The 18,395-nt window shown below is 45.5% G+C and overlaps 1 protein-coding gene across 2 annotated transcripts in view; it reads right to left on the reverse strand.

Annotated features, from left to right (window-relative positions):
- ssbp4 (single stranded DNA binding protein 4) overlaps positions 1-18,395 on the reverse strand; it is an 85,460-nt gene that overhangs the window by 51,881 nt on the left and 15,184 nt on the right. For both annotated transcript variants that reach the window (XM_061077814.1, XM_061077816.1), the window contains exon 4: positions 8,978-9,062. In XM_061077814.1, coding sequence (XP_060933797.1) covers positions 8,978-9,062 — 85 coding nt within the window. The remainder of the gene's footprint in view (positions 1-8,977; positions 9,063-18,395) is intronic.

Genomic DNA, 18,395 nt, shown 5'->3' on the forward strand with positions numbered 1-18,395 from the left:
GGTGCCCAGCTGGTACTTGAGACTGGTGGACTGGCAGAGCTGTACCGCAGACAGCACACACACACACACGCTGTGCCAGGAACACTGTGCCAGGCTGAAGCGTCTGCCAGCTACAAGCCCAACCAGTGCCACAAAGAGAGGGAGGGGCGAATTAGAGAGGGCAGGACAGCGTGTGCGCATGTGTGTGTGTGTGTGTGTGTGTGAGAGAGAGAGAAGGAGAAAGATTATTAGAGTGGACAAAAACATCTGGGAAAAAAGGGAAAAGGCAGGAGTGACTTACAGAAAAAGGATTGTCATAAAGGATGAAAATGCAGAAGTTGAAAAGCAGCTCCACACTACGAGAAGTGAAAGTAAAGTTACCACACAAAATGTATTTCTCTTTATTATCTTTCTGCCTGATTTGGAAAAACTTTTCATAAAACCGATAACCTCTATTTTTGATATGATTAGTTGTATTGTAGTTAAAAACAAGGATAAAACAAACATCCTCCAGCCCTGTACAATACGTGACAATACGATACAGTAAGGTTAGGTAAGATATGATACGATGTGGTACAATACAAGATAGTTTATCAATCCGTCAAAGGGGAAACTGAATGTCACCTGACACAAGACAGACAAGAGTCAAGAGAAATTCATACATGTCTCAAGGCCACGTAGGTGACAGCGACATGGAAACAATCTAACAGGTTTGTTGGTGTTTAAATATGTTCTATAGAGAGAAGAGCTGAGGAGCCTTCAGTTATGTGCATTCAAAGCAATGAGTGATGGTTTAGACTCTTGCATAAAAGAACACCTGCAGACACAACTCAGGATCAAACATATAAATATGTGTTTTTTGTGACTTAAATATCCAATGTTTTGAATCCCATTTAATCAATAATTACACAGCGTCACACACTTTTACACAAAGTTCCCCTGCAGTTAATGTGCACGTGTGGACCTACACAACAGCGAACAATCAAGCTTGCCTTCAAAATCCAACTTTTCTCGTGTAACATCCACCACAGCTCCAGTGTGAGTTGATCTAATTTACGGATTTGCGCGAAGAAGTAGGAAACGTCTCCTCAGCTGCTTGAGTTAACCAACGGGAGTGTATGTTTAAAGATAGGTTTCACTCCCTGGGACCCGCCTGACAATCCCTGTAACCATCGTCACAGTTTTAGACCTAATGAGGAGCGGCAGTAATGGAGTGCTGCTCCGAGCCGGGCTCTGGGAGGACGGAGCAGGGAGCACCACAGCTGGAGAAGGAGATGAGCAGCGTGGCTTCACTTTGAAGAAAAAAAACGTACAGCGTAAAACAGTGAAACACTTACTGAAAGTGTTATTTCAAAAGTGTTATCCTGTACCAGGCTGCTCTGCCCTCACCACCTGAACGTGGGACACGGAGTTAGGAAAACACCAAGTCAGCACAGGTTGCCAGAGGAAAGTTCCATTCAAGTAAATGCAAACACTGCAGAAGGATCATAATTGCAGTAATTCATGCTGTGTTGTGCAGGACAGGGTCTTTTTTACACAATAGATAAATGGATAAGTGGATGTGGTTTGGGAGTCACTGGGGAACTTCAAAGATGGTGAGAGGGAGAGAGAGAGAGAGAGAGAGAGAGAGAGAGAGAGAGAGAGAGAGAGAGAGAGAGTGTGTGTGTGTGTGTGTGTGTGTGTGTGTGTGTGTGTGTGTGTGTGTGTGTGTGTGTGTGTGTGTGTGTGTGTGTGTGTGTGTGTGTGTGTGTGTGTTTGTGTGACATGAGCTTGGCAGCAGAAAGACCACAGACAACAGACATAAACACCTCTGGCATGGAAGGTCGCCATCGAACTTCTAACCCCCCGACAAATTGCTCAAGTGGTGAATGTTGTTTTTGTTTAGTTTTTTCTAATTATTGAACCATAATTTCCTGAAAATGACTAAGCTGTAATCAAATTTGCAGCTTTCTCACAGTTTTTCGCCGAGGGAGACGAACAAATGCCCCAAGGAGATGCCCCTATTTCCCAGAATGTAGTATTCATTTAAGGCATTGGTTTAAATTTTTATGGATGATGATGTTGCAGAGGAGAGGGCACTCATGGGTAACTGGGTTAGGGAAATTAAATGGGACTGGGATGGAAATCTGCATGCAAAGAGGGAAAGTGAACGCTGCAGGGTTTGGCTTCTGCAATAACTTTGCACTGGCGAATTTGTGGCATTTTCCCTGCTCCGGCTAGCAGGATGCAAACGCAGAGCGGGAACCAAAACTAAGATAAACTATGAAAAACACAGACTTCAAAAAAAATTCCCCAGTGTCTTCAGTCACCTCTTTCTTCCTGCACACCGACACATCTCCCTCCCTCCCTCCCTCCCTTCTTCCTTAACTCCCTCTTGCTTCCCGTCTCCCCCCATTCCTTCTTCCCGCTGTCACTCGTCTTTCTGACTCTGTCCCCGGTTTGTCGTCTCCATCTGTCCGTCTCCATGTCTGTCTCTGTCTGACACGGATCCAGGAGCCCGTGCTCCACGTGAGATCAAATGCTAAAACCACAGCACAGTTTAAGCTTGCCCAGGATGAAGTTGCGAGGAGAGGAATCATAAACAATATTTGATCCTCCTGCTTCTGTCACTTCCAGACCTCCAGTCACACACACACACACACACACACACACACACACACACACACACACACACACACACACACACACACACACACAGCTTGAGGGCAGCACTTTCAGGCTTTGTTGCTTCCCTCAGATACAGGAAAGGTATACACAGACAGAGGAGCCTACTGGCCTTTTTTCATTTAGACGGCAACAACGGTAAACAAACGGCACACAAAGCCAGCCTCCTGCCGCTCGACGCCCATCTGCAGACTGCACTCCACACGCTGTTTGATATTAAAGGACGACACGGGTGCAAACGGAGGTGGTGATGGGAGGGAGGGAGGGAGGACAGAGAGATGGGAAGACAGATAGAGACGGACAGAAATGGAGACGCACAATGTTGAGGCACGCCATGTGTGTGTGTGTGTGTGTGTGTGTGTGTGTGTAGGCCAGGTTTACTGAAAGAGGCCAGAAAAATCTGTACGAAGCAGATATCGCCGTGCCAACGCCAACTCCGCTCCCCAGCTCTCTCGCTCTCTCTTTCACCCTCCCTCTCTCTCTTTCTCACCTCATCCCTCCATCCATACCTACTCTGCCTATTTTATGGATGTTATTATTATTCCTGCATGTCGTCATGTCGCCCCCGCTTTTCTCCTTCCCCCGAGCCAGAAAGCGGGCACCGCTGGCACCCAGCCAGATTACCCAATCAATCTCCTCTAGAGAGAGGGGGAGGGAGGGGGTAAGAGCGTGGAAGGGAGGGGAGGAAAGGAGAGAAAGAGCGGCAGGGGGAGTGGAGTGAGGGGGGGGTTGTTGGTGGTGGTGAAAAAGACCTGAGAGGAATTGAAGCAGGAGAAACTGTGCAGGATGAGTAAATTCAGTCTTTGCAACCAAAAAAAAAAGAGAAAAGGACAGAGACAAAGACGGTGGTGAGAGGGAAGGAAGGGTTCCTGCAGACGTGTGGCCTTAAATTAAACGAGTGAGCACCTGGTATGGAGACGCAGGGAGTTGTAGAGAATGGAAAAACAGAGAGGAAATCACACACGAGGGTCCGGACAAAGGCTCGGCCGTCAGCGGTTGTTTACCGAGCTTGGCTCCGCCCCTCGTGCCACCTGTTACTGTGGTCAGGTCCAAACGGACAAATGTTTAACCCTCTCAAAGAATCCCCGGGCAACAGCCAACAGTGCACCTCCGTCCATCTCCGGCCTGTGCACTGCATGCTGGGAACACACCAGACTGAAGCAGCAACACTTATTTTCATTATATATTTAAGTGGGTTAATAGATTCACAGCTCAAACAATTAGACCGAAAATTTAATTAGCATCTGTTTTGATAGTGGATTCATTGTTTGAGTCATTTATCAGGCAAAGGTGACAAACGTTTGCTTGTTGCAGCTTCTCAAATGTGAGGATGACAGTTAATTCATATTATCTGGTTTTGGACTAACAAGACATTTTTAGATGTTATACTGGTCTTAGGGAAACTGTGATGGGTAGATTGCACTAAATTATTCAGAATCATTAGTTTTCCAAACCCCCAAAATATTATTTAGAATTATGGGGGTTTAATTATGAGTAAACAAGAAGTGAATTCTCCCATTTAAGACACTAATACAAAGAATGTTTCAATTCACAAAAACATCCATTTGGTTTGTTAACGTGCTATTTTGGGATAAGGTGCGACTTTCTAAAGAAAATGTCAGATGCCCATGTTTGACTCCTCCATCTCAGCCACCGCCGTGACAGTTGTCATCAGTGAGCCGAGAGCTGAGGGGAGTCAGTGAAGCACTGCGATGAATGACGCACTTGTGGCACTAAATCTGTGACACTCCGCAGGCAGTGAACCCGGGTTGGCATGAAACGCAGATGTTCAGGGTTGCGACCTCTGACTGGGGCGAAGCAAAATGTCTGCGACAACAAGGCCGGAGTGTATCACTTCCTGAAAGACTGTTTGTCTGTGGTTGCAAGGGTGATTGTGTGCGTGTGTGTGTGCGTGTGTGTTTGTGTGTGTGTGTGTGAGAGAGAGAGAGAGAGAGAGAGAGAGAGAGAGAGAGAGAGAGACACAGACCAAACAGTCTCATTCTTATATCTCCTGAAATTTAAAGAATTAATTTGTGTGTGTGTGTGTGTGTGTGTGTGTGTGTGTGTGTGTGTGTGTGTGTGTGTGTGTGCGTGTGTGTTTGTGTGTGTGTGTGTGTGTGTGTGAGTGTGTGTTTGTTTGTGTGTCTGTGAGAGAGAGAGAGGAGACACAGACAAAACACAGTCTCATTCTTATATCTCCTTAAATTTAAAGAATGCATTTGTGTGTGTGTGTGTGTGTGTGTGCGTGTGTGTGTGTGTGTGTGTGTGTGTGTGTGTGTGTGTGTGTGTGTGTGTGTGTGTGTGTGTGTATGTGCGTGTGTGTCTGTCTGTGTGTGTGTGTGTGTGTGTGTGTGCAATATGTAGTCTTTCTTTCTTCCTCCCAAAGCTCAAGTCTCTTAATCATTCATATTGAGATAATAAAGATGTGCCGCGCTCTTCAAATCAAACACGTTCCCTCAACAAAGTGCTCTTTTGAGGAACATCCGTATTCCCTCAGACAAGACGACTATAAGACGTGCAGATCTCTTTTAGGAAATGAGCATGATTAAACGGCAATGTGAAGAGGAAGGACAGAAACACAACGCAGACAATTAAGACGACAAGAGAGGCAACTTAAATTACTTTACAGAGGTACAAGACTTCAGGCGGTTCCGTCTCTTTATGATACAGTATCATCTCTCTGAGAGTGAGCCGCTCATTTGCATGCGAGTGTGGGTGTGTGATATGCACACAAATGTGTCGGCATGTGCGAGTTTTTTTTTGTACGCGTGGCTGTGATAGCAGATTCACCATCCAGGGGTGAAGCCAACCAGCAATCCAGCCAGTCAGAGACCTCCAGTTCTGGGAGTGCGGCCAGGGCTCCAATCCCACCACATTCCCCTGGATTAGCTGTCAACCAGTCCCCAGATCTGAGGATTAGCACATTATATTCCATTATCTTCTCCAAACTGGAGAGTCCACAAAGTCTACATCATCGCTCTCAAACAGGGCCAGTAGGACAGCGCTGAGTAAGAGCTGCCTTCAATCTGGGCCAAATTGAGCCAAACTGAGCCAAGCCAAACCAAATCTGTAACTAAGACTCCACTCCGGCTCAATGTTGCCTAGCAACCCAATTAGTTCCAGGAAACAAATAAGCAAACAGTTTTTCTTTCAAATGGATTTTACAGCGGTGGGATAATATTTTCTCGCTGTTATCCACAATAAACCGACGGCATAGATACCAGAGAAAAAATATTAATTATGTAAAAAATGTAATAAAGTGTTAACGAAAGAATCCTGGTTTATCTTTGGTAGATTCCTCTTTCGCTATTCGTGCCGAGCAGCACGCAAAGCAGAGTGTGTGTGACTCCGGGGAGCCGTGTTGTTTTTCACTCTGTGATCCGGGGGGGGGGGGGGGGGGCTCGGGGGAATGAGGGAGCCGTTATCAGCGAGGGGCCGTGATAGAGACTTGATCGGGCCGTCGGTCTGCGGGGACCGAGGAGCCACAGTTAATCAGAGGCAGACAGACCCCTCATCACCCGGGGGAATCACACGCTTTGACCCTGACACTCTCTCTCCTTCTACTGTCGCACAAACACACACTCACACACACAGTAACAGTCGCAACAGCACACTCACACCTAGTCCTGCATTTTACCTCGTCTGAGTCTCGGCCACACCCTCGTTGCACGCACACACATTGCGGTATTCACTCTGGTTTTGGGTTGAATCTGAGGTTCCAACATTTATAATCACCAACAGACCCAATCAAAGAAAGACCATTTCATACATTTCCTTATAGTGTAGCCAAACACTGTTTAGAAAGACTTCATTTTAAAGTCTAGTGGAAATCCCAAATTTTCCATAATGAGAGCACATGAGTTTGTATTGTATAATAATGATAAACCAATCATCTGGATTATCTGAAGTGTTGATGGGAATATTTGAAAGTCATGTGTTTGTCAGTTAAAACAAAAAAAAAACACCTCTTGCCTCCCATTACTCCCACACTCCAAATATCGCACTGCAATTGGAGTTCATTTCATTACCACCCCATTAGAATTAGTGCTCCCGACTGATTTACGTCGCCACAGGCTGAAACATATGGACTTTTAAAAAAACAGGTCTTTAACAGTGGCAAGAGTTTGCAGCTTGAACCCCCCCCCCCCCCCCACAGCCTTACATTGACCAGACCTGTCAGAGCGGAGCTGTTAAAGAGCTGACACGCAGGTATCCAGCTGGCCTACCTCTGGAGAAAGGTGTAGGAAATTATATGGCATTTAGATTAATTAGACACAGTTGTCAGATTTAATTAACTACTAGGTTTAATTAACCATGTAATTAATCTTATGGTTGTCCAACACACTCACACACACGCAGAGGGAGGCACGGAACATGGAGACACACACATCAACACGTGCCCACACACACACGTAGTACATGCACAACAAATGTAATCTGTTCAGCTGACAAGTGCTCACACTTTTGCTGTCAAACCTCATAAGAGGGTTGAACTGAATGGGCGAGTGGCTACGGGCTAAAACCGCCTGAATGAAATGATGAAATGTTAAGAATAGCAACTTTAATCTATTTCAGCTTTCACTTCTGCCCTGGTGGAACCATCATAGTAGCTGAAGCGGCCTGTCCAGTCAACTTCCTGTCCCAGTAACCTTTACTGGGACTAGGTACTGCAGTGCTAGGTAGATTCGAAACCTACCTTCGGAATGGGCTATTTGCTCGGACTGGGGCGATGCCGGTTGCAGCTTTGTTTCTGGAACTGTAAAAGTGACCTGCAGTAATTGAGGAGCAGCGAGTAAAGACCTGCTGCTGGACTCAGTCCACAGAACCCTGCAGCTGCACCCCCACTGCTGCACAAAGACCACCACCTGTCTATTCAAGGTTCAGTGAAGCTCAACCTAGCATGCAGAATCAGCTGCCATTGCTTTTGTCATGACTGACTTACATAGATGGTCCATCCGCCGTTGCTACAGATCACATCCACATTACTATGTTTTCATTTGAAATCATAACGACTCTACCGATACATCTGAAGAAGTTTGTAAACAATGATGTAGACACTAACAACCGCTTGCTCATTGCATCTTTTAGGTCACAGCTTAGCCTTTGCTAAGAAAACCACCAGCATTAGCATCGGCTACATGTGTAGAACCCAACATGGATAATCTCATACAAGTGATATTACTCTGTTGTCTTTGCTAACTGCTGCAGTTCAACTCTGTGTTTTACAGTGATGCTGCTGGACTGAGTCAATAGAAGAGTCAGACAATGTACTACATACAAAGTATTTAACATAGTAAAGGATATAAATCAATTCTAAAACATATTAAGTTAAGGTCTGCGAGGGTCATGTTCACATCAATATGGTCATTTGCAATAGTGAATGCCAACAAAGACTCAATTCTCATACGTCAGCCAGCTCTTGTGTGTGTGTGAGTGTGTGTGTGTGTGTGTGTGTGTGTGTGTGTGTGTGTGTGTGTGTGTGTGTGTGTTTGTGTGTGTGTGTGTGTGTGTAGTAGTAGTAGGTTACTGATCGACTTCTTCAGCCATTCAGAAGATGAGAGGGTCAAGGGGGCTGCAGACTATTACCTTTCATCACCCCGTCCAGCCCCTGCAGCCACAACCAGCAAAGCACGCCCAGCTCCAAAAGTGTCCTGTGTGTGTGTGTGTGTGTGTGTGTGTGTGCGTGTGTGTGCGTGTTTGTATGCGTTTGTGTGTGTGTTAATGTGCTCATGGTATCAGCCAGCTGCTTTATGTGCTTTGACCTTTACAGAAACAGTGAGTCGACCAATAAATAGCCGGGCAGCACCGCGACCTTTCACCTCACACTGACAATTTGGCTGAGGGGTCAGGGGGTCGGCGTTTGAGGAAGTGTGGCCGGCAGCTGAGTCTAGGGAAGCAGCCAAGATGGATTGTGTGAAACGAGAAAGAATGGCATGAAGAGCTCTGTCAGACAATTTAAAGTTTAAACATGGAAGTCAAGGGGCTTGGCCATAAAATATAGAACTGGTGGTCATAGATGCTGCATTTTTAAAAGCAGCCTATTTCAGATGTTTACCTCAGAGACTGTCCCACCTCAACCAGAGGCAGCAGCAGCAGACAGTAAGAAACATGTCAAAACAAGAACCAGCAGCATGATCACAGTCAGAAACGTCCCACACACTCTTGATGTGCTTGCATACGCTTGTAACCACGTGTGAAAGCGTGTGGTTGTGTTTGTGTGTGTGTGTGTGTGTGTGTGTGTGTGTGTGTGTGTGTGTGTGTGTGTGTGTGTGTGTGTGTGTGTGTGTATTTGCGTCCCTCGCACACAACCCGAGGGTTGGTTAAGTTCACTCACATAGTCATGGAAAGCCTTGGCCTCGCTGGAATGTTCGCATGTCTCCCTCCGGTCCGGGGCAGCGCAGTACAGATCCCAGAATACACTGTGCACACAGGACGACAGAGCCACATGGGTTAGACACTTTACTCCAAGATCCAAACACACATCACCTGGTTCTTGTGTTTCTGTTGTGGACAAAGGTTGCAGATATCTGATGGAGATAAGTTTGTGTTGAGTGCTCGGAGTGCTTCTGTGAACTGCTGAACAAATCTGCAAAGTCAGCTGAAGCAGGTTGTGTTTGGAATGATTCAGTAGTGATGTGAATATGGTAGAAATAAAAGAAATCACGCTTTTTATATACAGTGTATTTCGAGGTAATAAAAACACTTATCTTTGTTCCTTTAACGAACCTAAAACAACATTTATTAGAATTTCTCATTGTTCACGTGAAGAACTTTTGTGAATGATGATGATAAGAATCATTTAGGGACAAAACTGAAGTGAATAATGACACACTGAGAGACTCGTGTCATTTTCATTCTGAAGTTTTATTTATCAAGTCCAAGTACAAATTTGACAGCTGAGGTTAATGGCATTTTAACATAAGCAGCAGCACAACCTTTTTCTATGACTTTATAAGTTTGTATAAGTTTGATGTACAAAACAATTTATGACTCCTTTTTTGTAAATAAATATCAGTTTTTTGCTTGACAATTGTGCTTTCTGATTTAAAATGTATTTTAATTTCTTTTGATTTGCACCTTGAAACTACTTGATGTAGTTAATAAATAAAACTGCCTTGCCTTTACCTTTTTCGGCTTGAAATACACAACGAAACCCTCTGAACTTACTGTTTTAAGTGCAGCCTCCACTGTACAGCCCAGCCTGAAGCCCGGAGCTCAGGAAGGAACCGTCCCCAAATGTTCCTCTCAGCCTGCCCCACTGACCTGCAGGCTATTGAACAATCAGCTGTGATTATGTTCCTTACTGCCCAATCAGCCATACTCATATTGGTTAATTAGACCAATCCCCACTCCTCCAGGGCAGCAGGGGCCACTAGGTCCCACTCCAGACAGGCCATTAATTACTGCAGTGAAATTAAGTACCTGGTAAGCCAGTCCACATTAAGGACTTCTCCTTCTTCGAGATTATTGATTTCATGGGCAGCATACAAAAAAATGCAGACTGCTGAATTCATGAGAGAAAATGCTTGCTGCCATTTAAAGGTGCAACTAAACTGTTCCATGCATTCTTCTGCTGATGTCGGGAGCAGCCGTGATACTTGAATGACAGTCTGCGAAATGGAGCAGAAAGTATTAGCTGATTGCCCAGAACTGTCAGAGAGTGGCCCAGTAGCCCCCTGTCAAACGTTGGTCATTTCCCCTTCTCAATTAAATGTTTGATTTCACGGTTTAATGTTATTATCCCCTAAATACGGTTATTATAAAACACAGGCGATCGCTGATGTACACTCTCCCTTTTTGGGCATCAAGGAAACAAGGGTGCGTCAATAAATGTCCTAAAAATAAAAAGAACAATAAATTGCAAGCCAGCAGCTCACAGCGGCAACCTCTCAAAGCGCATGAGCTCAAATAGAAATGTGTTATTAAAGTATTTAAAGATTAAAAGACAGAGTTGGTGCCCCGAGGCCTCGACGGGAGCCCTGGGGTCCCCTCTAGACAAGGAGGGCAAAGATGGCGTGGAAAACATATGGCGTGTGAGTGTGTGTGTTGTGCTGCCCTTCTGTCACTTGACAATAAAGCCTGTGTACATTATCATATCTATCGGATGGCACTAAAGAGATTGCCGCTCCGTCAGAGGAGCGGGCGACGGCGAGAAGGCGCGACCATCGCAAATCCAATCAGCTCTCAGGGAAATGAAACGGGCCGCAGGTTACAGGTTGTTACGAAAAACACACATGGGGGGGGGGGGGGGTGTAGGAGCAAGGTGATCTAACATCTCCTGGCCCCATACGTCTGAAATATATTGCGATTTGAACAGCTGACCTGCGTCTGAGCCGCGGAGGGAAATCTCATTCTGTGTCTCTCTGCATAATCTGAGGCAGCATCGCAGGTGGGCGGGACTAAAGACTTTCATTATTCCGATATTATTTTAGGTGGATGACATAGGATGCATGTTTCTGCATGGAGTTAGAGTGTGAAAGGGAAATGAAACAGGCCGTCAGGTGTCAACAGGTGACTCGTTCAAGAGCAAAATATAATTTTACGATACTAATTAAACACAGACCCCTTGAGTGATCAAATCACAAGATCAGTTCTGAACCTCACAAATGCTTTCTGAATGCACCCTCGGATCCGATCACTCCAACCCCATTCAGGGGGGGTCCGGGACACATGGGGCCACATTCTTTTCTCTGTTTGAATGCAAAGTTATGTTGGCCGAGAAGTCACACACAAGCGTATTAACGTAAAACACGAATGCAAGAGCGACAATACGACTACAAACGCCACAACACAACCGCAGAAGCCACGGCACAACTGCAAAAGTCAAACAGCGGAAACACAATCACAACAGAAGTGAGCGACCACGGATGTTGACAATGAAACAAGAAGAGTTACTCACTGCTGTCAAATGAGCAGTTTGTAAAAATAGCCTGAAAAAGCCAGTCGCTGCTTAAAATGTGGTGTTTGTCTATTCGAGGTGTTACGGTAAACATGCTTGGATCGCCCAAAAAGGAAGAACGCACCTGTACCGCAACACCTCAAATAGACAAGCATCAAATTATAATGCTTGTCTTTGCTTGTCATTTCCGTTTTTGTTTTGTTTCTGTTGTGTTGCTTTTGCATTCATGTTTTCTGTTAATCCTCTTGTGTGAATCGTCTCGGCTGCCGTACAGATGCGTCCTGAGCCGCCTACTCAGCTGATGTTCTCTGACCCGCTTCAGTTCCACTACGAATTAAATGTGTTTTTACGCTTCTCAGTGACAATACTTGATTTGTTTGTGCTCACCGCAACAATATCAACACTGAGCACCACATGATGCTTTTCAAACGAGTACAATCTTTCTTCAGAGGAGATCTGGGTGCGGCTCATTGATTCATTCAGCCCCTCCCGTCTCTGCAAGCTTCCTTTATCTCTCGCTCACACTAACAAAACACAATGTTATTGGACATAAATGTTAAACTGGGTAAAAACATAATCTGGTCTTCGTGGACAGTAATGGTGGCCCTGTTTATTTGCCTATAGAGCAGGCAAGTGATATCCAATCACAATAGGTCACAGGGCACACATTCAGAAACATTTTAATTCCAGGTATGAACAGACTAATTAAACACTCATGATGAGATGTCTCAGGATGGACGTTAACACCACGTTTGAACAGGGACACCGATTTTCAAACTTCATTTTCAGGGTCCGGATGAAGTCAGGGGGGAAATGATCTGTTCTACTGTAACATCTCATGTGTTGTTCGTCAAAATTTGGATGTGACCATTGTTAGCGCAGGTCTGACAGTCCCACCCGCTTCAAGAGGGAAAGCCTGTGACAGAGTTGTTGTCGCTTCCTTTTCAGATTAATCTTCAGAAAAGATCTGGGAAGTCAACAAACGCGGTTAATTAGCAGCAGCAATCTGCGGGAAATCTTGTTCTCTGCACACAGTAAATTTTCTATCCAATTATCTAATCGTTTCCATCTAATCTCCTCATCATGGGAAGCTCTTTATGGTATTATGTGGAGTAACTGGTGGTATTTGAGCCACACAACTCCAGGAAGAGGGAAACTTTTAACTGCTCTTACTTTGAGTGGTCACGGGAGGGATTTAAATCTGAGCTCAGAGTCGTGCAAAGTTTGATTTGTTATTCATTCAAATGAGAAAAAAGGCTAAAAGAAACACGCACTGGCACTGTCAGAACACACACACACACACCGACGAAGACACACACACACACAAACACACACTTTGTATCCAGAACAGAAGAGGGAAGGATTAGCGTCCAGCCGTCCAGAAGAAGACAATTACTAAATTTAAATGTCATCATGATAATTATTTGCAATTAACTGTAGTCTGACAAAGCCAGTGGTTACAATGTGCTTTTCCATTATAATAAGGAGAGTAAACAAAGGGACGGAGAAGACAGGCCGCTGATGGCAGGTCCACAAGATAATCCTGCGCATGTGTCTGGTTGTACATCTAACCGGCCTGTAAATCGGTCAGAAGAGAGAAGAAATAGAAAATAAGACGGATATCGAGACGAACGTAGATAAGAGGGGAACTTGCAGAGTATCAGTGAAAGAACCAGAGTCCGACAAATAAAGTTACCGAGAGCCCACCGTGCCGTCTTCCCCCGTCTTATCAGAACAGATTCTCCTTAATGGGACAAAATGCTGCAATCACAGAGCGGAGGCGGAGAAGCACAACCCTTCCAGTTGTCTTTATTACCTCGACTCGAGTAGCAGCTATTCTCCTGGTAGCAGCAGAGCGTTCAGCGAGCAGGAGGAGACAACAACAGCACTGTGCCATGTAAATCAGGAATACTCCCTTTGGACTTTGGCTAATAAATACAGCAACTGTCATCGCAAGAAGACGAACGGCTTACCAAACAAAAAAAAGGAAGTTGTAGTTGTGAGTATAATCCATGCGGAGTGTACTCCTGCTCTCAGGTACACTGCACATGAGAGACTTTCTGGACAGCCAGAAAGTGGGAGAGGAAAATTAATTCCAGCGTAGGCAGTGCTGGCATCTTGAGTTAGAGGTGTGTTGTTTCTGCAAAGAGACCTGCAGCATCTTCCCCCCGGCTCATGGCTGACTGCAAACTCTGCTGAATCTCAGAGGGGATGTAAAGGTGCAACACAGCAGCTGACTTTCGTTCAGGATGTCAACTCACTCAATGTGACAGGAGGGCTTGTAGTCGACCGAGTCAAATCTCTTGATGAACTCTGCGTGTTGAATTCTGTGTTTGCAAACTAACCCATTAATCACATCAACAGCTCTAAGTTGAAGAGATTCCTATCTGAAACTACACAGGCAAAACAGGCGATTTAATCTGGTTCGTCCCAAACTCAACCACTTACAGTTGTTTGGTGTCTGCAGTTTCAGAAAGTACCTGATGTCTGCATTAGGAGATTGGTGTACACCTAAAGACTGAGGGCATCGTCACACTTAAAAGTCCAATGATCTTTCTTTGTGAACATTTCATCCAGTAAGGGATAGTTCACCCCAAAAATGAAAATTCACTCATCATCCACTCACCACTGTGCCGATGGAGGGGTGGGTGAAGTGTTTGAGTCAACAAAACACTTTTGGAGTTTCAGGGTTAAACAGTGTTGCAGCCAAATCCAATTCAATTTAACTGACTGGGGAACACTTCTTCAAACGTAAAAGAACAACTCAGCCTCCATACTGCTCCTGTGGTGTCTTCCAAGTGTCCGTAACCATGACATGCCAATAAGTCATTTACACCATGTTTTCAGCCTTAATGTCGCTGTTACTCTCCTTCAGAGCCGTGTGTTCACGAGCACACATCGCACATGTTCTCGCCGCTATGCACTATGCTGAAACTCCAGAAGTGTTTTGTGGACTCAAACCCTTCACCCACCCTTCCATCGGAATAGCGGTGAGTGGATAATGAGTGAATTTTCATTTTTGGGTGAACTATCCCGTTAACGTTCATCCTATCATCATCACACACATTCGCTGTGTCTACCTCTACTTGACATTGGTTGGTTTGGGCACCCGACACCAATGCGTCGTCGTTTCAGCTGTTGTATCGGCCTTAGTGCATTATTTTTTTATAATTACATTATAAATGGCAAAAATGAATGAACTAGTTTGTTTAGATAGCTTCGTTGCCAATGTATTATCATTATTGCATTACTACCAGCATCACAAACTTCAGTGCTCAACAAAAGTACGAATGCGCCCAAAATGAACGCACTCATTGTTTGAACATTATGTCATCTGAAATAAAGATTAGAGTTTCCTGCATTCGTTCGAAATCCGAACTATCCAACACTGAAAATGAACTGAGCCGTGGTTCTGAACTTTGGTCCGTTGGTCCAGACCAAAGTTTGGAGGAACCTTTCACATCTGTTAATTTGGTTCAGACTCGAATATTTTTGCCTTGTAGTCACACCAGAGAATAAGTCTAAAAACCATTTCTATTTTTGATGCATATGTATTAAGTACATTTGTATAATAACAGAAACCAGGTAGAGTCGGTGTTTCGCTCTTTTTAAATCAGAATAACGGACTGTATTTGTATTAATGTTGGATGATATTTATAGCCAATGTTGTTGACACTGTTCTTCCTCTCACCAAGTGGGAAATATCATCTCTGTCAGAAATCCCCAACGTCTCTGACTCTGATTTACAATTAGGAGGCAGATGTGAATGGTTTTTCCAACTGGGCCGGCTCGTATTTATGATCTGAATGATATGACGTGACGAGAGAAGGAAAATTAGATGAGTAGAGGAGAAGAGGAGGAGAAGAGTCTGACCCGTGTGTTTACAAAGAGCAGCCCAGACGTTCAGGAGCAGAGGATCGTTGCACTTTCACTTGTTTTCTTTCCCCCTCACAAACAAGCAGTTCAGCCAGAGGCTCCCACACAGAGGAGGATCCCTCCACATGCTGTTGTTGTGCTGAGGTTTTCCCGGGATGGGGGTGGGGGTGGGGGTGCTGAGGATTCATCGGCCATCCAGCGAAAACTGGTTAAGGCCATCGATTTTTTGGGGATAAGGAGACAACTAGCAGCGGCCAACAGAGAGAGAGAGCTAATGACACAATCAACACCTGCAGTCCTCGCTGAGCCTTCTCTTTCTCCCTCCACCCATAACAACAGATGTGGATGAGTGACCCCCCCCCCACCGCCAGCCTGCCTCCCCCTCCCCCTCTCACAGCCACGGTCTTGTTCTGGAGACCCCCCCCCCCCCGTCCACCACCTACCAACGGGCGTCCTACAGGAAGCAGCCGCGGAGGCAGAGACGGTGGGGGGGGGAGAAGGAAAAAAAAACCAAGTGAGGTGCTGAGGAGGGGGGGGCGTGGAGGGGTCGGGGATCATACGTTTAGGCTGTTTAACACAAAAGAAAGCTGGAATGCAAAAGAGTTAATCCGTTCGGGGGTCTCTCTCTCTCTCTCTCTCTCTCTTCCGCAAACAAAGGGACAGGCCTCCAGACAAAGGGTGAGGGAGGGCGGGGAGGGGGGGGGGGGCGAAAAAAGGGGTGAGGGACGAGGGAGGTTGGTGGCTTTCCTACCATCTGGAGCTTTTGTTTTGGGGGGAGGCTGGAGGTTGGAAGGGGTGGAGGTGGGGGTGGGTTGCTGGGTGGCATGGGGGCTGGACGGAGAGGGCCGCTCCTCCCAGCAGACCCCCAGACCCCCCCGCTCCCCCCCCCCCCACTGAGTCTTCCCGTCCACGTGCTGCGTGGGCCCAGACAGACGCCCCTCAGCTAGGTCACACTACACTGGAGCCCTGCCCTGCTCAGTCTGGCTAATCATCAGCCTGCTCTCCAACTGACACACACACAGACACAGACACACACACACACGCATGCGCACACACACACACACACACACACACACGCACACACACAAGGTCATCTCCCACTCTCTGCTGAAATACTGTACATCAATACAGTCAGAAGTCACACTACGAGCGAGAATGGTTTCCCTTTCAATTTCAAAAACTCTCTCTCTCTCTCTCTCTCTCTCTCTCTCTATCTCTCTCTCTCTCAGCAAACGTACACGCTGCTGTATGTTGGCGTATGTCATTCTGTCAGTATTACTGGTAGCTGTCCAATTGAGAGCTGTCAGGTTGAAAGAAGCCAGGCTCTTAAAGGACCATTATGAACTGTGTCAACAGGCTGCACAATTACAACACATGCTGAGGCCACAGAGGATGAATGAGCGAAGCCGCATGTCCGGGTTTATTACACAGGCCCAGCCAGGGGGTTTCGCGGATGAGGGGGAGAGCATGAATGACAAACAAAGCGGGCCCTGTCAAACCTCTTATCCCGGCTCTCGTTGCCTCTCATGCTTTTGCCCGGCTAAGGATTCAGCGTCTCAGCCTCCCTGTCTGCCTGCCTGTTTGTCTCTTTGTCTCCATCCTTCCCAGCTGCCCAGCTTTCTCTTTCTCGCCTTTCTGCTCCCCTCTCTTTGACTTCCAGTTGGATTTTCTAGTTCTTGGCCTGACAACAAGAAAAACGGGGGAATCCTGCGTTTGGGTGTTCCCCTTCCCTCTTATTCACACATGGAGAAAAACAGTGTATGTATCAGGCAATAAGCCCACTGACGACATTCTTCCAGCAGGACAGAAAACACTGCTTTGTGTTTGCATCTAGCATTAACAGATCTGATTTCAATGTCGATGCTGAAGGGAAAGATGGAAAACCCACATCAGAGCCTGGTTCTGTTCAAAGGAGCATCAGGTTTAATAAAAAGTCTCCAAAACTTTACACTGGTGCAGATGTTTCAAACTGCAATTAAGTTGCATTAAAAACCTCAGAGCTGCAATTTACATCAAAACTGCCGCTCCTTATCATCACGATTCAGTCTCACATGAAACACATATCTTTAGATTCAATGTGTCTATCTCTGATGTCCATCGCAAATATTAATCCCCATAAATCCTCTCAGAAATCATAGAGAAGAGACGCTACTTATTTCTCCAGAAATTGGTTGAGAGTCTTTAAGTATTAACTGAGGTTTTCTTCAGTACAACCATGGGCACAGGGCAAAGAAGAATTGGTAATTAGTAATTCAGAATGCTTTAAATGGTGCCAATTTACAAATACAGATAAACTCCACGGTTTCATTAAGACGACTACGTTTTAATTTAAGAATGCTTTGTGGAAGAACAACTGCTTTTTTGGAGACGTGAAGAAGAAGGGATTTCTGGCAGTCTCATCAAGGTGAAACTAAAAAACTTAAAAAGAAGTCTGCAGATGCCGACTTGGTCTTTTTGGCAGTATCGTAGGCTTTTCCACTATAAGTATTGGAAAATCTCTTTTTTCAGGTGTTGGTATAGACGGGGATAATTACTGATGTGCACTTAACACTTGTGTGGACAGAGTTTAGTTTTGGTTATAAAAAGCCATCTTAAAACAAAAACACATTAGTACGAAAGTAGCCTCTGTATTTGCTCTGGACGATGGCCTGACAGTGACATTTGTGTTCACACCCACAGCTCCTCTGGGGACTGTCTCCGGTTTGCAGTGCATTTGTTGAGATTTGAAACTTTTTAAAACCTCAATTGACAGTCCCTGATTTTGACTTTGACTGGACAGCGCACATGCAATGTGATATTTTCCTTACTGTTTAAATGACAGAGCAAAAGGAAGTTAGCTCACTTGTCAATCAGAGGGAGGCCAGGAGTACAGCACTTAAACACGTGTGAGATGATACACTTAGCATTCCCTGCAATTACTGTGCCTCTCCACCCCTTCACATTCTTTCAGACCATCAAGAGTACTTGTACAGTATGA

This window comes from Limanda limanda, chromosome 9 (genome assembly GCF_963576545.1).
Source record: "Limanda limanda chromosome 9, fLimLim1.1, whole genome shotgun sequence".
NCBI lineage: Eukaryota > Metazoa > Chordata > Actinopteri > Pleuronectiformes > Pleuronectidae > Limanda > Limanda limanda.